The following is a 21,703-nucleotide window of genomic DNA, read 5'->3' as shown; positions in this document are numbered from 1 at the left end:
TCCTCCACATCACCAATGACATGCTCCATAACATCATAACCGGCTTGTTTTTTTTCGGGGTGTTTGTTCTCCTTTCTCTCACACATTTACAGAAAGTTTACTTTTTTCTGTTTAATTCACTTCTACCTCTAAGTATATTTTTACTTAGCAGATGTAATTGGCAACAGAGACAGAGTAAAAAGCATTCAAAACACCAACATCAATCATTCAATTAACAGAAAAACCCAGGACTTCATTAGTTTAGTCATCTGCACTTCCCTTTTGCCAAGAAAATCTATCCACCTGACAGGTGTAGTGTATCAAGATGCTGAATTAATAGCGTGGTTGCTGCACAGCTGTGTCTTCAGACGGTAATAATAAAGGTCGCTCTACATTTTGCAGTGTTATCACAGGGCACAGGGCCACAGATGATGCTGGTTTAGACGGAGGGTGCAGTTGGGATGCTGATTGCAGGAAAATGTGCAGATTTGTCAGCTTAATGTTTATTTCACAACCATAACCATGTAACCAAAGCAACCCAGGACTGCCACATCCAGCTTCTTCCCCAGCAGAAGCTGGAAGTGGCGGTCCAGCCAACGGGACAGCTTTTTTGCACAATCAGAGAATTTCCTGCAAAACTCTCAGAAACTGCTAGTCTGCATGCTCATGGTCCTCACCAGTGATCACCTTTGACGGCAGCTATCATGTTAGGGAAGTGTTCGCTTCAAAGATGAATCCCCGGGGTGGGGGGTAGGGTGGGGTCATGTACTATCACTTAAAGTTGTAGCAGGATGATGTTCAACCCCACAGTACAAGGATCTGTACACAACCCTTTTGAAGTTGAATCCCAGTCCTTATATGGCCTGCCTACTCACTGCACATGACCCCCTTTGAGCACATTTGGGACACTTTTCAATGGGCATGTACAACAGCCTGTGCAACATCCTGTAAATTAAACTTCAGAAAGACAAGAGGAGTGGGCCAATATTCCACAGACTACAGCCTTGAAAGGATTGTCAAGGACCGGCCATAAGTACTCAAGAACGTACAGACTGTGGACTGAGTTCTTAAGTACTTAAGAGAACTAGTCAAAATTTTGAACTTTATATGAATGGACTGAGTCTGGTGACATTCAGTGCCAACATGCACAGATGTCTTCAGGAAAGGGGTTACAACTGCCACATTCCTAGGGTCAAACCACTCAATTAACAGAAAAGTACTCCATGACTTCATTAGTTTAGTCATCTAGTCTACAACGTCAGAAGTATCTTACCTAGGCTAAGAAGCCACTTCTGACTTGACTTCTTCTAAGAAGAAAAAAACCGGAGTGCTGTTCAGTGGTCCAAAGTGCTCTTTCAGATAAAAGCAAATGTTGCATTCATTTGGAAATCAAGGTGTTCGAGTCGGAAAGAAGAGCGCAGAATCCATGATCTTTGAAGTCCAGTGGAAACTTGTGCAGTCTTTGATGATTTGGGATGACATGTCCTCTGCTGGTGTTGGTGGTGGTTAGTCCACTGTGTTTTATCAAGTCCAAAGTCAGCACAGTCACCTACCAGGAGATTGTGGAGCACTTCATGCTTCAGTCTGATTTCTTCTTAGCATCTGACCAAACAGTTTGCCGAATAGATTATTACTGAGCTTGACGGGCAAACCAATTCATCTGACCTGAAGCCCACAGAGAATCCATGGAGTACTGTAAAGTAGGAGATGAGAAACACCCGACCCCGAAATACAGACGAGCTGAAGACTTTTATCAAAGCAACCTGTGCTTCAGTAACACCTCAGCCTCCACGTCATAACACACCTATGCAATAATTTGTGTTAACGGAGGCCCAACCAGTGTTGAGTGTATAAACAAACTTGCTTGGGCATTTCTTTATTATATATCATTCATTGATTACTAAATTGATTACAATACTAAAATAATCTGAGATAATGAATTCCTGATTTTAATGAGCTATAAGCCACAATCATCAAAGTCAAAACAAAAGAAGGATTGAAGTATTTCACTTTATGTTTAATAAATACAGAACATGTAAATGTTGACTTAAAAAAAAAAAAAAAAAAACTCCTTCTCTACCCTCCATTCTCCATGCTGGTATCCCACTAGAGTTACTTTTTTGTGCCTCAACCTCTCATCCTGTTCACTGCCTAACCAACACATGCTCTCTGTCACCCTCACTAACCTGAAGATTGCCAAGTCAGCACTCTCATGCCTCCCGTGCCAGACGCTACAGAGGAGAACTGTGTCCATACCGTGAACCTTCAGCAGCACGTTTCTCCAGGTCTGAGTTTGTATTGCAATCCCCGTCCGTTAAAACAACTCGATGCTGTCAGCACATCCTCGATCCTCCCACCGCAGAGCGCTTCCTCTAAGGCACAGGCTCTGCTTTTAGTTTTGCCCTCTGACACTCAGGCACACATATTCTGCTTCACCTGACAATTTCCGTTAGATGGCTTCCCCCAAGCTCAGCACTACCTGACACCCATGGACAAAAGAGGGCTGCTCTTTTTCCCCGAAAATCATTCCCTTTGCAAAATCTCTTCAACACCACTGACAACAGAGCCTGACTGAAATATCAAACTGTCAACTGCGGCCTATCACAAACATACAGGTAAAGGTTTTTATGTTGTCCATTTTGCACCAATATAAACACCTTTTATACGATTGCAGATTTTGAAATGGTTAGTCCGTGACACAGCTCCCGTTTGCAGCACATGTAGTACCGATCACAGACGAGAAGGGGCGATTTACTAATAAACAATGACTCCATCTCTCTTTTGTAACTGTATATATAATGCTATTGGCTGATGATATCAATATCAGATACATTCCCTAAAAAGTATCAGCAAGGGCTCCAGGCAGGCTTTAATTGGTGGTGTGCTCTCTGTCTGCCTGCGATGTTAACGTGTTACAGCACAGCAGACTGTCATGAAAGGTGCACATGACATGACTCCAACTCCCTCCTGGCTCCGCTCCCAAAATACTCTCGGCAACATGACACATCATCCAAATGTGACAACACACCATGTTTTCACGCTTTCAGCCATCTAACCCTATTTTCAGATACGGGCTGAAAACTTAGAGCTTAATTCAAAATGTTCATCACAGGTTCTTTTTACAAGCTTTTCTGGGCTCACAGAAGCACTGCCATTTCTAGCTTACACCTCTGATCAGGGACTGAATGATTTAAATCCTTCTCAATACAAGTCAAAATTACAGTCCTGGTCTTCATCAGTTTCACGTTTGTCTACAATCAAATTATCAAGAATCTGCAATTGCACAATGTATATATCGTTGTATTACCAGATCTTTGCACACCTCAATCACACAACTCTTTTAAACTGCCCTAAATCAGGTTGGCACCAGAATCAACACTGATTAAGATCCTTTTGGGTGAAGATTTGGAGCTTTTCTTCATCTCCACCCCAATCACTGGTGGTGTACCTCAGGAGTCATCTTTAGGAGCTTTTTTGTTTATTTATATGTTCACTTTAGGCAAAATTTTTCATGAGCACAAAATCTCATTTCACTGTTATGCTAACATAAAACAAATATATCTAACTTTTAATCATTAGTAGTCAACCCGCATAAGTTCCATCCTTAGCTGTCTCCAGGAATCTCTTCTGAGTGAAGACAAATAAGACAGAAGTTAAAAACATAGCGCTAAGTTGTTTTTTTGTTTTTTCAAGCTGATGGAATTTCCCTAACTTAAGTCCATTCACTCTCTTAAGGATATGAATACCAAAAGTGAATACGCACAAATCTGTGCGTAAATCATGCGTACGAGCATTTCACACACAAATCCATCATTTATCAACATTTTCATACCTGAATTTGTTCAAACTTTAGGAACAAATCGGAATCCTGTGTACAAACAAATGAAAGCCTGGCTTCCTTAGGAATTTAAACACTTTAAAGTCTTTAAAATGAATACTACTGCCACTACTACTACTAATAATAAAAATAATAACTTTTATTATTGCATTTTGGTTATTATTTATAGTTTCCTATAACAACATGAACCAGAAAATATACCGAATTACAATAAAATATTTTTTTAAGAAAAAACAAAATACTAAATGGAAAGGTGCAGGTGCACCTTTTTGATTTAAATATATTCCATTATCAGGTATCTTATCATATATTAAATGTTCTTATCTTTCATTAAAAAGGACTTCTATCATTGCTAGATGTCACACACTGTAGAATTTCTTGGCACTATTCCATGGATGCTGGAGATCTGAATTTTTTTCTCTATCATTGCAGTGATCTTCTCACCTGAGCTCTTATATATTGCCAAACAATTGTTTCACAATCAGTGATATTGCTCAATCAAATGCTCTCCATCCACCGAATTTATCAGAAAGATTTGAAGACATTTATGTTTTTTATGGTTTTTGCTCGCTTCCAATCGTCTAGCTATTTTCTTTTAAACAAGACTTATACTTTCCACAAGCATTTTAAAGTGTTATATTTTATTCTTCCTCCATGCTGTTTTGTTATGTTTCCTGTCTTGATTTCTCACACTTTTTTAACTGTCTGTTCATTTTGGATGTTTCTAAATGTACTAATGACTCTTTTAACACATTAAAAAAAAAATACACGTCCAATTTTCTCATTAGTGTGAATCAACAGATTTCTATAAAACACCAAAACAGATGAGATTTAGTTGTTTAAATCTGCATTTGAGTTGCAAAGCGGACAAAATGGACAGTAAACTGAGCATTAACACTGAGCCTGGGTTTCATGCCTGTAATGGAAAATATTACACGCCTTCAGCACCATAAAGAGAGCAGAGAAGTTAGTGTGTATTTAAAGGAATACCACATTACAGGGTTAGGTATTAACAACAGAATATTCCTGGCATCATCCGTTTCAAGTTTTCACTACATAATAAAGTGCTAATGTAGAGTTTCAGAGATGCAGATTTATGTGTGGAGTTGGAAAGGATTTAAGAAATGCTGATAGTTTGGATCCAAGTGGTTGACTCACTACAGCAAACACTAATCCAGAATTCTAACAGACACACGCCATGATGAGAGACAGTGGACAGATTTGATGGGCGAGTTCTCATTTCAACATCATGCTAGTGGCATCCTACCTTGATCCTGGGCATAGTGACTGTAGGTGGTCTCGCCTTGGCCACAAAGCTGTGTGATGAGCCTCTTTCCACCACGTGCCTTGTGTAGGGCATATACATACGACCATTGGGTCCAAACACAAAGTCCTCTCGGAGGGCATCCACTAACATAATAACCACCCTTTTAAACAGGGGCTGCGGGAGGCGAGATGAATTAGGAGCGCTTCCTGTGAGGTTAGAAGAAAGCTTATGAGTTTTAACAGATTTATGTCAACAGTACAGGCCGAGGAGAGGAGTGTGAGCAGATGTGGATGAGGCTGGACTCACCTGTCAGCGGCTCGGCTGGCAGATCTGACAGCTTGCTCTTGGATGAGAAAGAAGACTTGACAGGTACGGGGAAAAATCCCCGCAGGAAAAGGGCAATGCCAATCACTTCGAATATTAAAATAAAGGAGGCAAAAACAGACGAGCGGACCTTCATGGTTTGGCCGACGGACACTTTAGGAAGTTAGGCTACAGAGATGACTTGCTAGCTAGCAACCAATATAACGCTTTCTACTCTGTTTAATTAAATTAAAAAGAGCAGTAAAAGTCATGGTATCCCATTTCAGGTGGAAGCGCTGTGAATCAAAATATTATAAAGCTACGTGTCAATGAGTTGCGTGGTGTATATGTGGGCGTAATTCACAATATACACACTACCAGCGGTTAGCACTGTGTTCATTCATAGCTGCTTCCGCATTGATAGCACGAAACTACGGGTGGGACTTAGAGCCAAACAACACCAAATCGCGTTTCCTACGACGCATGCTTGTCAGAGTGACACTGTTATTGCAAGGTATTAACCTTACAATATAAAGCACCCCGAGGCAACTGCTGATGTGTTTTGGTACTTTAAAATTGAATTGAATATTACAGTGTTATACACACGCACACACACACATTATATATATTTATGACTTTCTGTTTAATTATAAGGAAAGTTTTCCATCTGAATGTTTGCAATTCTACTGCTGTTTTCAGTACCTTCCATCTCAACAGCAGAAGCAGTTGAAAGCTCTTGTCTGACAGCCACATAAAAACTGCCTGTTGGAAACCTATGGCCATTCATTCCCTACGTTGCTCATCCGTCAGAGTCGTATGTGCTCTCCCTGCTATGCTGACAAAATGTGAAGGAAAAACAGGCCTATAATCTGTAATAGTCCACACAGATTAATAAGAAGTGTTCCTCTCCTGAATCCACTACACACGCTGAAGTACACTTTGTGAGCGTTTGTCCTCCTCCTCTTTACTGCAGCAAAATGCCAGCTGGTCCCTGAATTAGATTTGCTTACATTGCCTAAGTACAAAGGACAGCACTTAGAGGCAATGAGATACTTTCATCAGGCAAATGAACTGCTGGGGACAGTGTTGAATTTTTTTTTGCACAATTTAAATGTGACACTGATGTGGTCTGACGCTGATGAAGCCTGACTGGACATTAGCTGGGGATGAAATTAACTTCCACCTCGTGGTGTGCTTGAGCTCCTGCTGCCATCTACTGGAAAAACAGAATATACAACAATGAATGATTTAGTTTTCCCCTAGAAACGCAGCATGAATGATGCAGAATATAAATTGTACTTTTCTTTCATGTGAAAAGGTCTAAAAAACAACAAATAAAGATGTAGTAAGTATGAAGGACTAGGTTCTAAATAATATTGATAGGACTATGGGATAAGTTTAAAGTGCAGGTTGTTTTCCTAAACAAAGATGGTTTGATTTGAGTTATGCATGTAGTATTGAAGCACTGTTAACTGATGAAAATGTCCAATCAGGCTTCAGCAGCGTCAGACCACATCAGTATAATTGTTCATAGTACATCTGTATATCTGCCCGTCTGTACAGCAAACTGTATTTCATTACCCATATTTATACATGTGTAATGACAATAAAGGTGAATCCTAATCCTAACACATCTGATGTGTTTTGTAAAGTTGTTAAATGTGATTTCATGATTGGGGACGATCCCCTGATTAGTTGTTTTCTCCAACAAAAGCTTAGAAACAGTGAAGGTGGTTAAAGTCACTGATGTTTATTACCAATAAAATTTGTGAAAACTAGTACTTATCTAGTTATACCAGAAAATATTGTCAAATTGAGTCATTGCCTTTTTGGAAAAGATGTCATTCCAGAAGTATTAGTGATCCCAACTATCAAAGCATTTTCATGGTCACGTAAAAGTGTCTTCTAGGACTACAATAGGACAGTGGCTGTCGGCGTTTACTACCAACTAAAGCCAAACAGCCAGCGAAAGCAGTCTGATAGTTTCTAGTCTGAGAAGTTCCACATTAAGATAATGAAGGATGGAAATGGCATCTATATGTTTTTTTCTTTAAAACGACTGACAGTATTAGTGCCTCCCTAGATACTGTGTGATACTTGGGAAAAAATAAAACAAAAAAATATTAGCAACTGCTTTACGTGATGACACCAAAAATAATGCGTCATTTTCAGGTGTAACAGAAAGCAAAAGTGTATTTTTCCCGAAAGTCCCTTTGACATACTTGAATCGAGTTGTCATGGCGACCGTGCCCTGCTGAACTGCTTGGCCTCCTCATTGCGGCTCCCAGTTATATTTCTATATAATTCTATAATTTGATCAGGGCGCATACTGAACAATATAGCAGGTAGATGTTGTACAGAACTGTACTATGTGAGCTTCTCTTGTTTTACTTCCTGTTGAACCAGTGTGGGGGTTTTGCATTTCAAACATCTAGTCATTCTCCTGATTGGTTTCAGACTGCATTTATGTAAATGTTACAAGTATAACTATAAGTTATAACTATAATGGTCATGAACATGAAGGTGTAATGATGAAAGAATGGTTTGTAATGCTGGTGTTGTCTGAGAGAAAAGAGCCAATAACTTGTGACACATGTACAAATAAGGATTTTCACTCCAGTTTGCAGCACTTTATTCAAAGAAAACGTAACAGAGCCTTTCAATAACAAAAACCTGCTCCATGTTGTTTTATAGTCTCACAGTCTATTTTTCTTTCCTCTTCAGAACACTAATAAAAGCATCTTTGGGAACTTCCACATTGCCGATACGCCTCATCTTCTTTTTACCTTCTGCCTGTTTCTTCAGTAGCTTCATTTTCCGTGTAATGTCACCTCCATACTATCGAGACCAAAAAAAGTGATTTCAAAGCATCAGTGGTATATTTGGACTTTTCTAAGAAGAAAGAAAAACAAACTTTACTTACACATTTTGCGAGAACATTTTTTCTATACGCCTTTATTCTGGAAGAGACACGTGTGGTCATACCACATATTAAATACAGTACTTCACATCTGATTTCTACACATCATTTTAACAAAATCTTAGCTCTTGTACTTACGTTTCTCTTGCAATGACCTTACTTCCAATAGCTGCCTGTATGGCAATCTCAAACATCTGCCTTGGGATGGAGTCCTTTAGTCGCTCACACATGGCTTTCCCTGTACTGTACGCACGCTCCCTGTAATGAAAACACACTTATCAGAACAAATCATAAAACTGTTAAAGTACTGACGGGTGCCCATATATCAGCTTCACCCTGACAGGTAAAGCTGATGAAAAAGCAAATGAGAGTGGAGCAGAAAGTCCACTACCCTCACCACGTCACCTTAAAATACAGTATTGAATACTGACATGCCCGTGTGTCATTTACAATTAATCAATAAGCGTTCTGTTTGGGAGGTCAGCACAAAATCAAACCGTGGTTGAAGCCACAGGACTCACGGTACTTCGAAATTTAAACATTTGTCCTTAATCTAGAGTACTAGCTTAACAACAGACTGAAAAAAAGCAGCATTATTGGTGGTACTGTCTCCTAAACACTGAAGAATGCAAAGCCGGATTTTCACCAAAGTCAGTTTGACACTTGAAGTTTCACCAAACACTATCCACACCAATATATTTGGTGATTTAAAAATCCAGTATATGAAGCTGATATTTTTTTCTGTCACAAAACGAACTGATTTCCTGAACATTTGATATGTGTAGGTATTTATGAGTCCCTAATAAGATAATATGACAACGCAAGTTTGGTTGTTTTTATGGCTTTAGAAACATGTTGCCCACAGGGAAGTTGCAGAGTGCCCTCTGGTGTACAAACTACGCAACACCAACAGTCCTTTAGCTTTAGCTCACATTACAGAGACAGACATCAGCTGAGCGATTGAAAGGAAACAGTTAAAAGTCATAACATTTGTCTGATTTATTTTCTCACGCAATTATCTTATTTAGAATAAGTATGTTGTGCAAACTTGTGCACAACATACTCCATATAGCTTGTGTAGCTCTGTCCAAAGTTTTAAAATTATGCTTTATATTAGTATTATATAAAAATATAATGTCTTTGAAGGTTCTCAGTCATCCAGGTCATGGTAATCTAAGCAGCTTTAAAAGAAAGGCGACTGGAGTTTCTTGAAGACATTTCATCTATCAGCCAAAGTTTCAGGTGAACCCACTGTGACACCTTCCCACCCAAACCCTTTTGAGATCCCTTCCTAGACGCCTTAACGCCCACTCGCATAAGTCACATGATAGGGTGGGGCAAGGTCTCACAATGGGTTCACCCGTATAGTGATCCACATCAGTTTTCACACCCTGGCTCAGGTGATTAGGCAGATGATCAATGGATCAACGACCCTCTTAAGGACACTCCCAGTAGGGTTTAAAAATCTGGGACTCTCCACCAATTACCCTTAGAACTGAAGAAGGTTCTCGGATGAGAGGTGAAACGTCTTCAAGAAACTTCAAGAAGTTCAGAAGCTCCTTAGATAGTAATAGTTATTGATAATATATATTTACTTGTTTATTTGTAAGATATGTTAAGCCCGTGTAAAAATGAAAAAGCTTTCAGTTTTCTCGCGATTGGATAAAAGGAACTAGCTGTAATGGGTCAGCTAGCACCATCCTCTCAAATGAAGCATGAACTTCATCACCCATCTCTTTGGGAGAAACTGGATCATACATTTTCTATACATCTGTTTTCAAACTGTAAGGTATGTTAATGACTTCTCTACTTGAAAAGGCGTAGTGAACACGCCTCCAATAAAAGACATTCTGCTCTGTGATTGGTGCGTTGGCCTTAAGGAACAGACCGAAGCTTCGCTCGAGTCGGCTCAACTCCAAGGCTTACTGTATAAATCGTCTGAGAGTAGCCATCATTGGCGAAGCGTAGCGCCCTTCAATTACCTACGTCTGTGCTGGCTCCTGTACCAGCTTTGCTAGTGAGTACATTACACACAGATCTTGCTGAGCGTCATCACTTTTCTTCTGTAAAGTTACTCCTTTGTCCTTGTCCAGTGTGTAAAGTCATGTTAACAGCAGCTGCCAAAAGGCCTTTTTTTCTTAAATGTTAACCATAGTGCTGAATACATTTCATGCTTCACAGGCAAAGAGTAATTACTATAGCAATGAAGGACTATATACTGTAACCTTGCCAGTAACAATAACAATGAAGGTAAGAATATGACCAAAAAAATTCATAACAAGGTGCTCTTAAGTAACATCAGAGTCACATGTCCTGGCCAAACAAAGTAAATCATTCAGTGAAAATTAACACAAAAGTCTCAATTTTTTACCTCAGAGCATTATCTGAAATGTACCTGTGTACAACTGTGGTCAGCTCTTCTACTGGGCGTCCATTCAGCAGAATATCCATCTTTATCAAATCAGCAGCCTGGTAACCTGCATTCTCATAATCAAAGCTGCGCAACATAAAAATACATAAGGTGCACAGGAGAGGCTACACCATTAGAGTGCATGGAAAAAGATTTTACACCAAAATTAAAATGAACTAATAACTTAATGTGTGAAACCTATTTTTAAACTTGTAACATTGGATACTTTCCATAATCTACAGATGAAACCTACAAAATCTATAAAAATCCTTTACACAGTGTATTTACATAACACTTTGATGGCTTTACCTGGCGTATCCAGATGAGAGTGATTTGAGGAGGTCATAGAAATCCACCACGATTTCATTTAATGGGAAGAGATATTTCATCATGACACGCTGGTCATCTATGTACACCATGTTCTTCTGGACCGCCCTGCGATTCTATAAGAACACAAACCGTTAGTCTGACATGTTATTGATACACCAGCTATAACTTTATTGGTTATTTCTGAAACAGAGGAAGGCTGCATGGAGACAAAAACACCTGAAAATGTCAGTCTCATCGGAAAATACGTTCTTCATAAACACAGATGGAAATTCGTTCTCCAGGTTACAGTATTATTGGTCCTCTTTGTCATCAGACCAGTTTTTAAAGAGTTAAAAGAATTTGTTCTCCCACAATTTAGATAAGATGTTTACAAAGTAGAGCGATAATGTTAAAATAGAAAAGTAAAATAACTTGTACAGGTTAAACTGCAGACGGAGGTTTTCTTCTATATTCCATCTGCATTTTTCCCATTTCCTTCTTACCAAACACAGAGTCATAATCTTTCCAATGTAAACGTCTGGAGCGAGAATGGTCCCCAGGACCATGGGCTCCAAATACTCTGACACGACCGACCTGTCGGGGAACTGAGCAGGATTCACAATGGTTATCTCCTCACTGCCATGTTCCTGTAAGCAGAAGAAGGTTTGAACATTATAAACCATATTTATTTCTATTTTCTGAGATTTTTTAATAATTTGTCACAAAATAATAGAAAATCATTACAATATTTACTGACAGTGGGATAAGAACGTTTCCCAGCATTACACGTTGTTTTATCTTTGAACCAACGATCTGACACATTCTTAAAGTGAATGAGTGCACTGGGCAGCTAAACAACATCAAACGCCTTGAAAGACCACAGAAGACAACTCAAGCCAATGATCACAGAATTATTTTCTTAGTAAGAAACAACTTAACAGCATCTAACAAATTCAAGAACACTGAAGCAGATAGACATAACATTATCAGGTGACGCCTTCATGAATGGACATACAGAGGATTTACAACAAGGTTTAAACGTCTGGTTTCATTCAAAAACAAGAAGGCCAGATTAGACTTTGGCAGAAAACATCTACAAGAGCAAAACAAACAAAAATAAGTGTGGAGATATAAAACCAAGACTAAATTGTAGCACTTTGTATAGAAAAGGAAAGAATATCTCATGATCTGGAAACAATCAGCAGAGGCATATATGACTGCCAGTGGATCCATGTCACTAGTGTTTACTGATGATGTGACCTGATATGAAGTATCAGGATGAATTGTGAAGTGTACATGGCTGTACTCTCTGCTCAGGTTCAGCTAAATGCTGCAAAAACCAATTGTCCAGCCCTTCACAGAGCAAATGAATAACAACATATAGCAAAGAAATGGGATATTCTTCAATGGCCAAGTCAGTCACCTGATTTTAACCCAGTAGAGCTGCTCTTTAGTTAGTGAAGACTAAAATGAATGCAGAGAGACAAGCAAGCAGTAACTGAAGGTTGCTGCATTAAAGGTCTAACACAGGATCTCAAGGCGGGAAAGGATTTTCATCTGAGAAAAAAAATCATTATATTTAAAATTCTGTTAGTTTTTCCAGTTACTTTTGGGGCTCTGGAAATCAGAGACTATGCATGAATATGGCTGTGAATCCTAAAATGTTAATAAAATATCTTTGCTAAACCCCTTAAATAAAAAGCTGAAAGTCTAAACTTTAATCACACTGTGAATGTTTGATTTAAAATGATGCGGAGAGGCGATATTACAAAAAAAATAATAAAACGTTTAATGGTCCAACTATTTATAGAGCTGAGTGCACGATAAGTAACAGAGGGACTTCAGCATGCTTTGTGTTTTCCCATTAGCGTTAGAACATTCTGCACCATTTCCCATCAGGTAGCTCCTACACTATATAATTTTACAGGAAGCAAGCCAGTGACACCAGACAGCCTTCATCCATAATCAATTTCCAAGTCAGCTGAAACTTGCTTTTTGATGAAATCAGCGTGAGCCAAGCTCTGCAGCAAGGCTAGAAGATATACGACCGTGGAATGGCTCTTACCTTGATGAGTTTGGCTGAGGAGAGCACAGCCTTGTAGGGCACGGTGGGCGCAGTCACGATAACAGAAGCATTGTATTCCTGCTCCAGCCTCTGATTGAACACCTCCATGTGGAGGAGACCCAGGAAGCCAAGTCTGCAAGGGGACAGGAAGGTCCACAGGTGCACTCGAGCTTCATAATTGATATTCAGGCTTTTAATTAGAAAGAGGCCGTTTGGAAACAGTTCAACAGTAAGTAAGACTCATTGCTATCCCAGCACAGTGTTGTACATTTAGATTGTCTAAATCACGCCCATGAACAGAATCGAATGTACATCATCTGGACTGATAATGTGACCTGAGATAATAAACAGACTTGTACTTGGCTGAGTAATCTGGCAACACCCAGTATGTCCTAAGGAAAGTTATGTTTCCCCGATTAATCATTTGTTGTTAAAGTTTGTGAACAAAATCATGACAGAATATTAAACTGGATTCAGCTCATTAATTTTCTCATCAATAAACACACAAACGTCCAAAGTGACAAAGCAGAAAACAGCTTTTGTAAACTTTTGCGATTTTTTTTTTTCAGACTTCATTTAAAAACTTGGTCAACCAGAAAGCTGGGCATTAATGGGAAATGAGGATTTTACTGTTTGGGACGGTCATGCTAACTGCCACATTCTGCCACGGCAGATGGCCCCGCCCCTCCCTAAGCCTGGTTCTGCTGGAGGTTTCTTCCTGTTAAAAGGGAGTTTTTCCTTCCCACTGTCGCCAAGTGCTTGCTCATAGGGGGTCTTCTCGCGTTGGGAATTCTCTGCATTATTTTAGGGTCTTTACCTTACTTTTGACTTTGACTGTGATTTGATGTTATATAAATAAGATTGAATTAAACTGAACTGAACATGTTGTGTTGCTGAGCACACGTAATTCCAGATTCTTGTGCATTACAGATGATCATTTAATACACAAAAACACCAAAAAACACAACTAAATAACGCCAATCCAGAAAAAAAAAGTAAGCTGTCAAGCTATTAGCATCACAGTCTGTTTCATTGATGTATCCTGTGTCCCTCTTTTTCTCCTCATGTAGGCAAGATAGAGACCACTGAGGGAAAACAGTGCACAGAATTCTAGAGACAACTTTTTGACTAAGTACACAAACACAGTCTGTGTTTGTCCTCCATATCTAACTATGGAGGAGTGTGGTATCTTTGAGTTGATAGTGCGTGGCAGACTGACAGACAGAACTCTGTCAAGACTCAGATCAGAGGAAGATAAACAAAAATGAGATGAAGCTGCCCAAAGAGTGTGGCAGCCTCTGACCTTCTCAAAGAAAAATCTTGACACACCAACAGTCCTCGAATATCTGGCTTCCCGGCTAGTCTAAGTAATCTGAGACAAATCTTGGTTGTTGCTGATGGTCAGTTGCTACTAGCAGACATTCCAGTCTCTGGTTACCAAGGTAACCCTATAATGCATTTACCACCCTATCGTAAGTGAATCAGTAACAGTATCTTTCACTGTAACTGGCAGACACTTCAGTCGTTCGCCCTGAGAAAAGTTTAACTTTATCAAAGTCTTCTGGTTTAAAATTGATTACTCTGCCACACTCTCACACATCTCGGTGGCATGTGTTGAGGAGACCAGCCTCTGATTGTCACCTTGTGTGCTCAGGAGGATCTCAGGCTGGGGCAAAGGTTTACATTTCAAGAAGATGATGACCCAACACAGACTGCCAAGAAAACATGAAAAACAGTCCTGGTGTGGCCCAGCTAGAGTCCAGAGTCTGGACTTAAAGTTGATAGAGAACCTCTCAAGAGACCAAAGGCTGTGCACTGACCTAACTAACCAATCTCGTTAAGCTTAAATGACTCTGCCAAGAAAAATAGAAGATATTTCCAAAACTGTAGTGTGCCAAGCTTGTAGGGGTCATTCCAAAAAAGCCGTGACGCTGTCAGTGGTGCCTGCTGCCAAAGGTGCTTTCACCCTGTACCAAGTGCCTGAACACTAACATAAATGGGAAATTTGAATTTTTTCAATACTTTTACAGTAACCTCCTTAAAATCTCATAAGTGGGAACTAAACATTTGTGTGTCCACACCTCAGTGTCTTAATTACCCAAACACTTTGTTTCCATTCACCCCTACATGACACCCAACAGCCCAATCCTTGGCTGGGTATCATTTTTAGTCTAATTCAAAAAACATTCATGCCAACCTCCATCCTGCCCCCAGGGCCAGACTGCTGTCTCTTTGCACTGCGACACTTGAGTCATTCAGGGTCAGTCTTTCAATGGCGCTGCGGAGGCCAGTGTATTCTGACTGGTCCATTGGATACATGCCTGAGGGACGGGAAAAATAGAGAGTGTACATCAGCAGGAAACAAGACTCCTGCATCACAGTGGAAACACAAAGGACTTTCATCTTTATCCAGTTCTTTCGAAGTACTCAGGACTAAGCTTCACATTATTACCATCTCACAGTGTTTATGTAGAAATGGTTACATTAGCTCAAGTTCTTAATCTTTTTTATTTTTCTCATTGAAACAGAAAGGACACTTCTTACCAGCAAAGACCATGGCTTTGGCAGGTTTGAATCCTGGGAGAGCTTCGACTGGCTGTTCCTGCAGGTAGAGTGTGTCACCGATCTGGGCCTCTTTCACATCCTTCATCCCTGCTATGATGTAACCCACCTGACCTGCAAATCTACAAAAAAACCAACCTCAGAAAGCAACACTAATTTATAACCTTCAGTCTTTATTTTGCAAAAACCTCTGCACACCTGTAAATGAAACTGATTTTTTAACCTGTGGTTATTTTGGAAATGTTGGTCTGTATATTCAACAGTTCAAGTAACTGATAAAATAAAATAACAGTAATTATTGTCAAAGGTAGACTCTGAGAAATCAGAGAAAGCATACAAAAAATAATGATAAGGTGTGATCAAAATGTTTGCCGACTCCCACCATAAAATAATAAATAATAATTTACCCAGTTTAACCTTTTAAATTTGGTTGATATCCCACATAAGGTCATCTCATTGTAAAGTGCTGTGAGCATAACCTGTAGATAAAAGATGGACACGGCCTATATGTCATAACAGTAAAGCCAACAAGTGAGTTTTGTGTAGTGTGGTGAATTTTGTGGTTTTAAAAAGAAGTCTACTTCCAAGCTCCAAGACTTTCAGTAAACACATTCATGATGGGTTTAGAGCAGCGGTCCCCAACCCCTGGGCCATGGACCGGTACTGGTCCGTGAGTCATTTGGTACCGGGCCACGAGAGTTGAGGCTCAGGTGTGAAATTTATGGTTTTCGGGATTTTTATCGTTAACTCTGTTTCCCTGGGTCTCTTCCCGTGTTGTAGTTGTGTGTCTTATTTTGAAAGAAATATTTACGCGTTACCATAACTTTCAGTGTTGTTGGCGCATTTCAGGAGGACGATGCTAATAAAGTTACACAATTACACAGTGGATTCACATTTATTATTATGTTTACAAAATACCACAGGTTTTGTCTTAGTCGGGTCATTTTATTTTGTTGTATTTATCCGCGACACCTTAAAGGCCGGTCCATGAAAATATTCTCTGACATTAAACCGGTCTGTGGCGCAAAAAAGGTTGGGGCCCGCTGGGTTAAAGTATCAAATGTTACTGCCAAGTCATACTGAATACAACAAAATTGTCATTAATGTCCAGTAGGAGCATAAAGCAGAGTGTGCTTTACCATGCTGTTGACATGTCGTTGCCATACTGCTGTGCAGTGTCCCTCAGTTTCTGTCAGACCTGCCCATTGCTCAAAACATCAAGATGGCAACAGTGGAAATGCTCGGCTGTAGGTTTTACTAACCAATTAATGAGTAGGTCCATCTTTTATATACATTCTATGGCATAAACATTCCAGGGCTCCTGCTGTATTTTGATTGTTCTTTGGAGGTTCTGTTCTGACCATGTCCATATGCACATCTGCTGTTTCCCCATGGGCTGCAAACTCACAGAGAGGGTAAACATCAACGTCAGTGTCAAACTGACTCCATCTTCCTGCTGACAATTATCACTTTCAAAAGTGTGCACGTGAAAAATACTGAAGGCGGCACATCGAGTCAGGAATCAACCTAAAATGTTCTTTAAAGCTCACGCTCTCAAGTATAACGTCTTCACTTCCTTCCTCACCATCTTTCCTCACCTCCAGCACTAGATTGGGCTCCTTAGAGCTTCGTCGTTCTGAACCTGAGGATGACGGGTCACTGTTTTCTCACAGTGTAGGAGTTGATTCAGCACACGTCAACTGATCAAGTGAAAGCGGTCAGAACAGGATCAATCAGGAACTCTTAAAACAATCGTGAGCTACGTGATAAAAGACCACCTTTAAGGGGACAGCAGCCAAACTTAAATCAGGTAAGTTTTCATCCCTTGCAGTGGAAACTCTTTTTCATATAAATTTGCTGAAAGTAGTTTAGTTTTTATTTATGTAAAACGTTACGATCACTGACTGTAGCAGAGATCATGAGATGAATCCTAAAGTCAGTTTTAGTGGAAATGAAAAGAAATGGGAAAAATGAGTGGAGGATTAACAGAGCGTACAGCTTCTGCGTTGGGTGCTCATCTGGCCGGAGAAGGCCTAGCTCGTTGACCTCGTAGGCTTTTCCGAGATGTGCCGACACGATCTTGTCCCCTTTTTTGACCCGACCTCCAAACACGGCAATGTTGGCCACGACTCCTCTGTAGTGGTCAAAATTGGAGTCAAACACTAAGGCTTTAAATGGGTCTTCAGTGCTCGCTATGGGCCTGTGAAAAAGTAGTAACATTTTACGTTTGTGTTTTTGTTTTATATCAAATATTTTTCAGACAAGGAGTAAAACCAGCAGAGCCTTCTTACGGTGGAATCCTGTTTACAACAGCTTGGAGCACCTTGTCAACATTTGTTCCAAGTTTAGCTGAAATCTGAAGAACACACGGAGACATTTCTCAGAAAAGTGACTCAAAGCAAAGTGAAGAGCAGCTTTTGCAGCAAGTGCTCACCCTGATGCATTCTTCGCGTGGAATATCAAACACCTTTTCAATCTGTGACTCCACCCGCTCTGGATCAGCATTTTTCAAATCAATCTGAAGGAGACGCACCAGAATCAAACATGTGTTCGACTATAACGATAGCGTGTAACAAACCCAAACAGTGGAAGGTCAGATCGTACCTTATTGATGACGGGAATGATTGTCAGCTGAGCTTCAAATGCCAGGTAGAAGTTAGCAACAGTTTGTGCCTGAATGCCCTTCACACGACAGCAAAAAATTAAAATCGTCACACTTATGCAGCAAGCACATGACAAAGAAAGCATATTTTAGTACCTGATTGGCATCAACGATCAACAGGACACCCTGGCAAGCAGAAATCGAGCGAGACACTTCGTAGCTGAAGTCGACGTGACCCTGAGGAGAAGATTCACATGCACAGCTTGAGCAAAAACAACTTTACGGGAAAATGGCATGTTAGCCCGGGGATCACAAACTCATCTTTGGGCCACATACAGCTCATTTTGATTTTAATAAGTGCAGTTTCAACAGTATGTCTGTAACTATGTGGAAGTGCTCTTAAAGAGTTCAACATATCCTCTGCAGAAAGAATATATTTCATACATGCAAACTTTTGAGCTAACAAAGATGGAGGAAGCCATGCTCTAAAATTACAGCAGCGCAAACTGTGTGATCACATTGTTATGCGAATTTGCATGTATTCAGTTGGTGATGCAGAAAATCTATAACTGTTTTTATTCTTGGTCCCAATGCTGCAGAGGCTCTTTTACACAGATAAATTTGCAACGAATGAGCTCAGACTTGAACATTGATCAGTCTGTAAGCTATTTATCACCAAGAATACCTTTTCAATCAATAAGATAAATTTCACTTTGACCTGATGGCAAATGTCACATCGACTGTCAGGAAGCGCTAAAGTAAATATATTATACTAAATATTCTTTTTTTCCTCCACTAAGTGAAGTGGTGATTGGTTAATGACTTTTCTCAGCTTTACTCTCATCATACTTGCAGCAACAGTGTTTTATTTGAATGCTCATTATAGATCTGCTGCACCTGTTCCTCTGATAATGTCTCTGAGTGGAGAAGGGTGTAACTCTTTTGATTTTGTGGAAAAAGAGAGTGAAACGATGCATGCAACAGCTGATAACTGCCATTGTGACACCTGTCAGCTGTGAGGGGGGTTTTAGGTTCGTCGGGCTAGTTAACGCAACAAAGCCCGGTTCTATTGAATTTGCTACTTAGTATACCAACGTACACCTCTCCTTACCGGGGTGTCAATGAGGTTCAGGAGGTACCGCTGCCCCTCATGGTTGTAAAACAAAGACGCTGTCTGGGCCTTTACGGTTATCCCCCTCTCTCGCTCCACCTGCAGCTTGTCCAGCACCTGTTTGTTCTTCTCTGTCTTCGCTATCGCACCTGTTTGTTAGTGACACCATCAGTGAAAATGACATGAATTAGTTTCAACATATGCAACACCAAAAAATGTGAACTGCTGACGGGTGTTCCCTGACGTGTGTGAGAGGTGCTATCGGGCCTCCAGCAGCAGTAGGGTGACCAGGAGTCGTACTTTAGATTGCTCATACCACATCGCTCATATACTGACATAATGTCCCAGGGAAGAATATGAACTTAAGTCACAGAGTACATGTGAGTCTCAAATGAAGTGTGTGGCTGAAAAAGGGTAGCAGTGATGTATGGGCTCATCCCCAGTGAACTCCAGACTAGGCAGCAGCTGAAAACAGCTACAACACGTTGACAGTTATAGAAAGCCATCAAGTCACGCTCCCCTCAATCCTTGATCTAGTTATGCTGAAATGAAACCAAAGTCAAATACAACTGATTTGTCCTCACACATTAAATTCCAAGTTTCTCCTGTTTTTGGATGCGTTTATTTCTCAAATTTCAGACCACCTCTTAGCATCAGAAACACGTGTCACACTGCATCACACAACCCTGCTCTTTGCCTCACATTTGTTTCTTTGTTACTTTTACCCTTAAGTAGAGGACACTGTGGAGTTTCACTCGTGGAGCACTCTCGACAGGAGCAATATTACAAGTTTGTGTCATTAACTTCTACCTCCTGGACGTTTAAAAAAATAAAAATAAATTATGATTAATTTGGATTTGCTAAAAAATGAAAAGGTGAAAAGCTGACAGTGTAGAGTGTGGAGAGCAAACATACCAGTCATTTCCAGCAGTCTGTCAGCCAAGGTGCTTTTCCCGTGATCAATATGGGCGATGATGCAGAAGTTCCTGATTCTGTCCACAGGGAATTTGGACAGGTCCACAGCATCCTTAAAAGCAAAACAGCAGAAGCGTGCACTGAACAGCTGTATTATAGTACTCCACCTAAAGCCATGCTGCACACTTGGTTCAGTAACTGCAGCTTATGGTTCTCTGGGGGCGACAAACAGAGAGCTACTGGCTAATGGAGGCAACAACTTTATGACTGTGCAGCTCCTTGGCTGTACTCTCAGAGTCCTTTCCGGACTGTAACACCAGGGTACCTGGTTATAATTATTAATATTATCGTTATCAATGTTTATTGTATCTAGTTCACGCTGACAGTACCAGGTCCCAGCAGTTTATTACCTTGTCGGACTGGGTGCTTAGCCTCCTGGAGCTGCTGCATAGCACAGGCAGTGCTTTCATCCAGCGGTGTCTAAACACTGTGTAGGTCACATTAGAGTCTTGATTCTTCCTTCTGCACATTTTAAACTGCAGCACACGTCTAAACAGGGGCGTCCCACAGCACCGTTTCACCATAGAAAACGACATGTTTCGGTTCCGCTTGTAGCCTCACGCCATGAAGAAGACAGGGAGGAGAAATAATGATGATGTAATGTTCACGCGATACAATTAAATATACTAATTATATATATAAACGAAACTTTAAAAGAAAGAGCACTGTAATCATAATAACCCCGGCGCATTTGCTTTCAGAGGGCTGACATTTTGGGTGACAGGTCAGCGGCAAGGACTTCTGGGAAATGTTGTTCGTTTATCAAGAGAGGCGCAACACAACAAGAGGAAGCCTTACAATAACTTCCGTTTTCGTTTAGTCCAGCACAGAAAGCAAAAACATCTCTTTAATTCAAATGTACACTCAGCAAAGGTTAGCGCACCTCCCTTCTAATCTGCCGAGATGACACTAATGTCGATAAAGCTAGCTCGACTGCTGCTGTTCATGTGAAAGGATGTAAAAAAAAAAAGAAAAAATATTATACAGCAATGTCCATAGTGATTATTGCCGCAATAATATTTTTACACTCACGTTTGAAACCATCGAAAGCGTCCAGGGGTCAACTGTCACCGCATAAAAATACCTTTGGAAATAACTGACAGGTGGAAGTCCCGCCCACTCAGGCTGTCAGATGAAGGATAAAAATGGATATCAGTTGCTATGACAACGAAACTGCCTCTCGCACAAGAATAGATTATGCCTCTCTTCTTTGTGCCAGCACAGATAATAAGCCTCTGCTAGTCCCCGCTTCTGCCTGTCATGCAATCATCTTTCCCCTTTTCAAAACGTGAGACTTTTAAACTGGGCGACGCGTTTGATTGAAAGCTGTTTTGCTTTCGATAATAAATGGCAGGCTTTTAA

The 21,703-nt window shown here is 40.3% G+C and overlaps 2 protein-coding genes and 1 long non-coding RNA gene across 4 annotated transcripts in view; all 3 read right to left on the bottom strand.

Annotated features, from left to right (window-relative positions):
• The window catches only part of pigg (phosphatidylinositol glycan anchor biosynthesis class G (EMM blood group)), a 123,257-nt gene extending 117,466 nt beyond the window's left edge, over window positions 1-5,791 (bottom strand). The window contains exons 1-2 of the mRNA XM_085473492.1: window positions 5,391-5,791; window positions 5,085-5,290 (exon numbers count right to left, since the gene is read on the bottom strand). Of these exons, the coding sequence (XP_085329618.1) occupies window positions 5,085-5,290; window positions 5,391-5,544 (360 nt within the window). The 5' untranslated portion in view covers window positions 5,545-5,791. The remainder of the gene's footprint in view (window positions 1-5,084; window positions 5,291-5,390) is intronic.
• A 2,211-nt stretch (window positions 5,792-8,002) lies between these two features.
• On the bottom strand, window positions 8,003-21,493 carry guf1 (GTP binding elongation factor GUF1). 2 transcript variants are annotated; one of them, XM_085473449.1, is made up of 18 exons: window positions 21,374-21,493; window positions 20,692-20,897; window positions 20,282-20,393; window positions 19,367-19,515; window positions 18,412-18,492; window positions 18,258-18,335; window positions 18,088-18,171; window positions 17,945-18,009; window positions 17,650-17,853; window positions 15,636-15,775; window positions 15,289-15,412; window positions 13,092-13,224; window positions 11,530-11,673; window positions 11,027-11,160; window positions 10,703-10,804; window positions 8,446-8,565; window positions 8,311-8,347; window positions 8,003-8,225 (listed from the first exon to the last, which is right to left on the bottom strand). In XM_085473449.1, the coding sequence occupies exons 2-18, from the start codon at window positions 20,875-20,877 to the stop codon at window positions 8,091-8,093; spliced, it is 2,028 nt and encodes a 675-aa protein (XP_085329575.1). In that variant the 5' UTR covers window positions 20,878-20,897; window positions 21,374-21,493; the 3' UTR covers window positions 8,003-8,090. The 2 variants fall into 2 exon arrangements, with proteins under 2 accessions (XP_085329575.1, XP_085329583.1); XM_085473457.1 differs by having other exon boundaries at window positions 20,692-20,768.
• On the bottom strand, window positions 15,897-16,905 carry LOC146717243 (uncharacterized). The gene is made up of 2 exons (XR_014923024.1): window positions 16,793-16,905; window positions 15,897-16,132 (listed from the first exon to the last, which is right to left on the bottom strand). It is a non-coding gene; the product is annotated as an uncharacterized LOC146717243 (long non-coding RNA).
• Window positions 21,494-21,703: the final 210 nt, after the last annotated feature.

Source organism: Copadichromis virginalis, linkage group LG2 (genome assembly GCF_057382275.1).
Source record: "Copadichromis virginalis isolate Kocher_CV1m ecotype Utaka linkage group LG2, C_Virginalis_male_GT1.1, whole genome shotgun sequence".
NCBI classification, from domain to species: Eukaryota; Metazoa; Chordata; class Actinopteri; order Cichliformes; family Cichlidae; genus Copadichromis; species Copadichromis virginalis.
The sequence above is the reverse complement of the archived record's forward strand: the minus strand, read 5'-3'. Positions and strand labels throughout refer to the sequence as shown.

What these genes read in the sequence shown, in the direction of transcription:
- guf1 (XM_085473449.1), bottom strand. Translation starts at nt 20,877, where the DNA reads ATGTCGTTTTCTATGGTGAAACGGTGCTGTGGGACGCCCCTGTTTAGA. An exon ending in TGAACCTCATTGACACCCCG is followed by an intron (nt 18,493 to 19,366) that starts GTAAGGAGAGGT and finishes TCTTCTCCTCAG; the next exon opens with GGTCACGTCGACTTCAGCTA. An exon ending in GAGCACCCAACGCAGAAGCT is followed by an intron (nt 15,776 to 17,649) that starts GTACGCTCTGTT and finishes GTTTTTTTGTAG; the next exon opens with ATTTGCAGGTCAGGTGGGTT.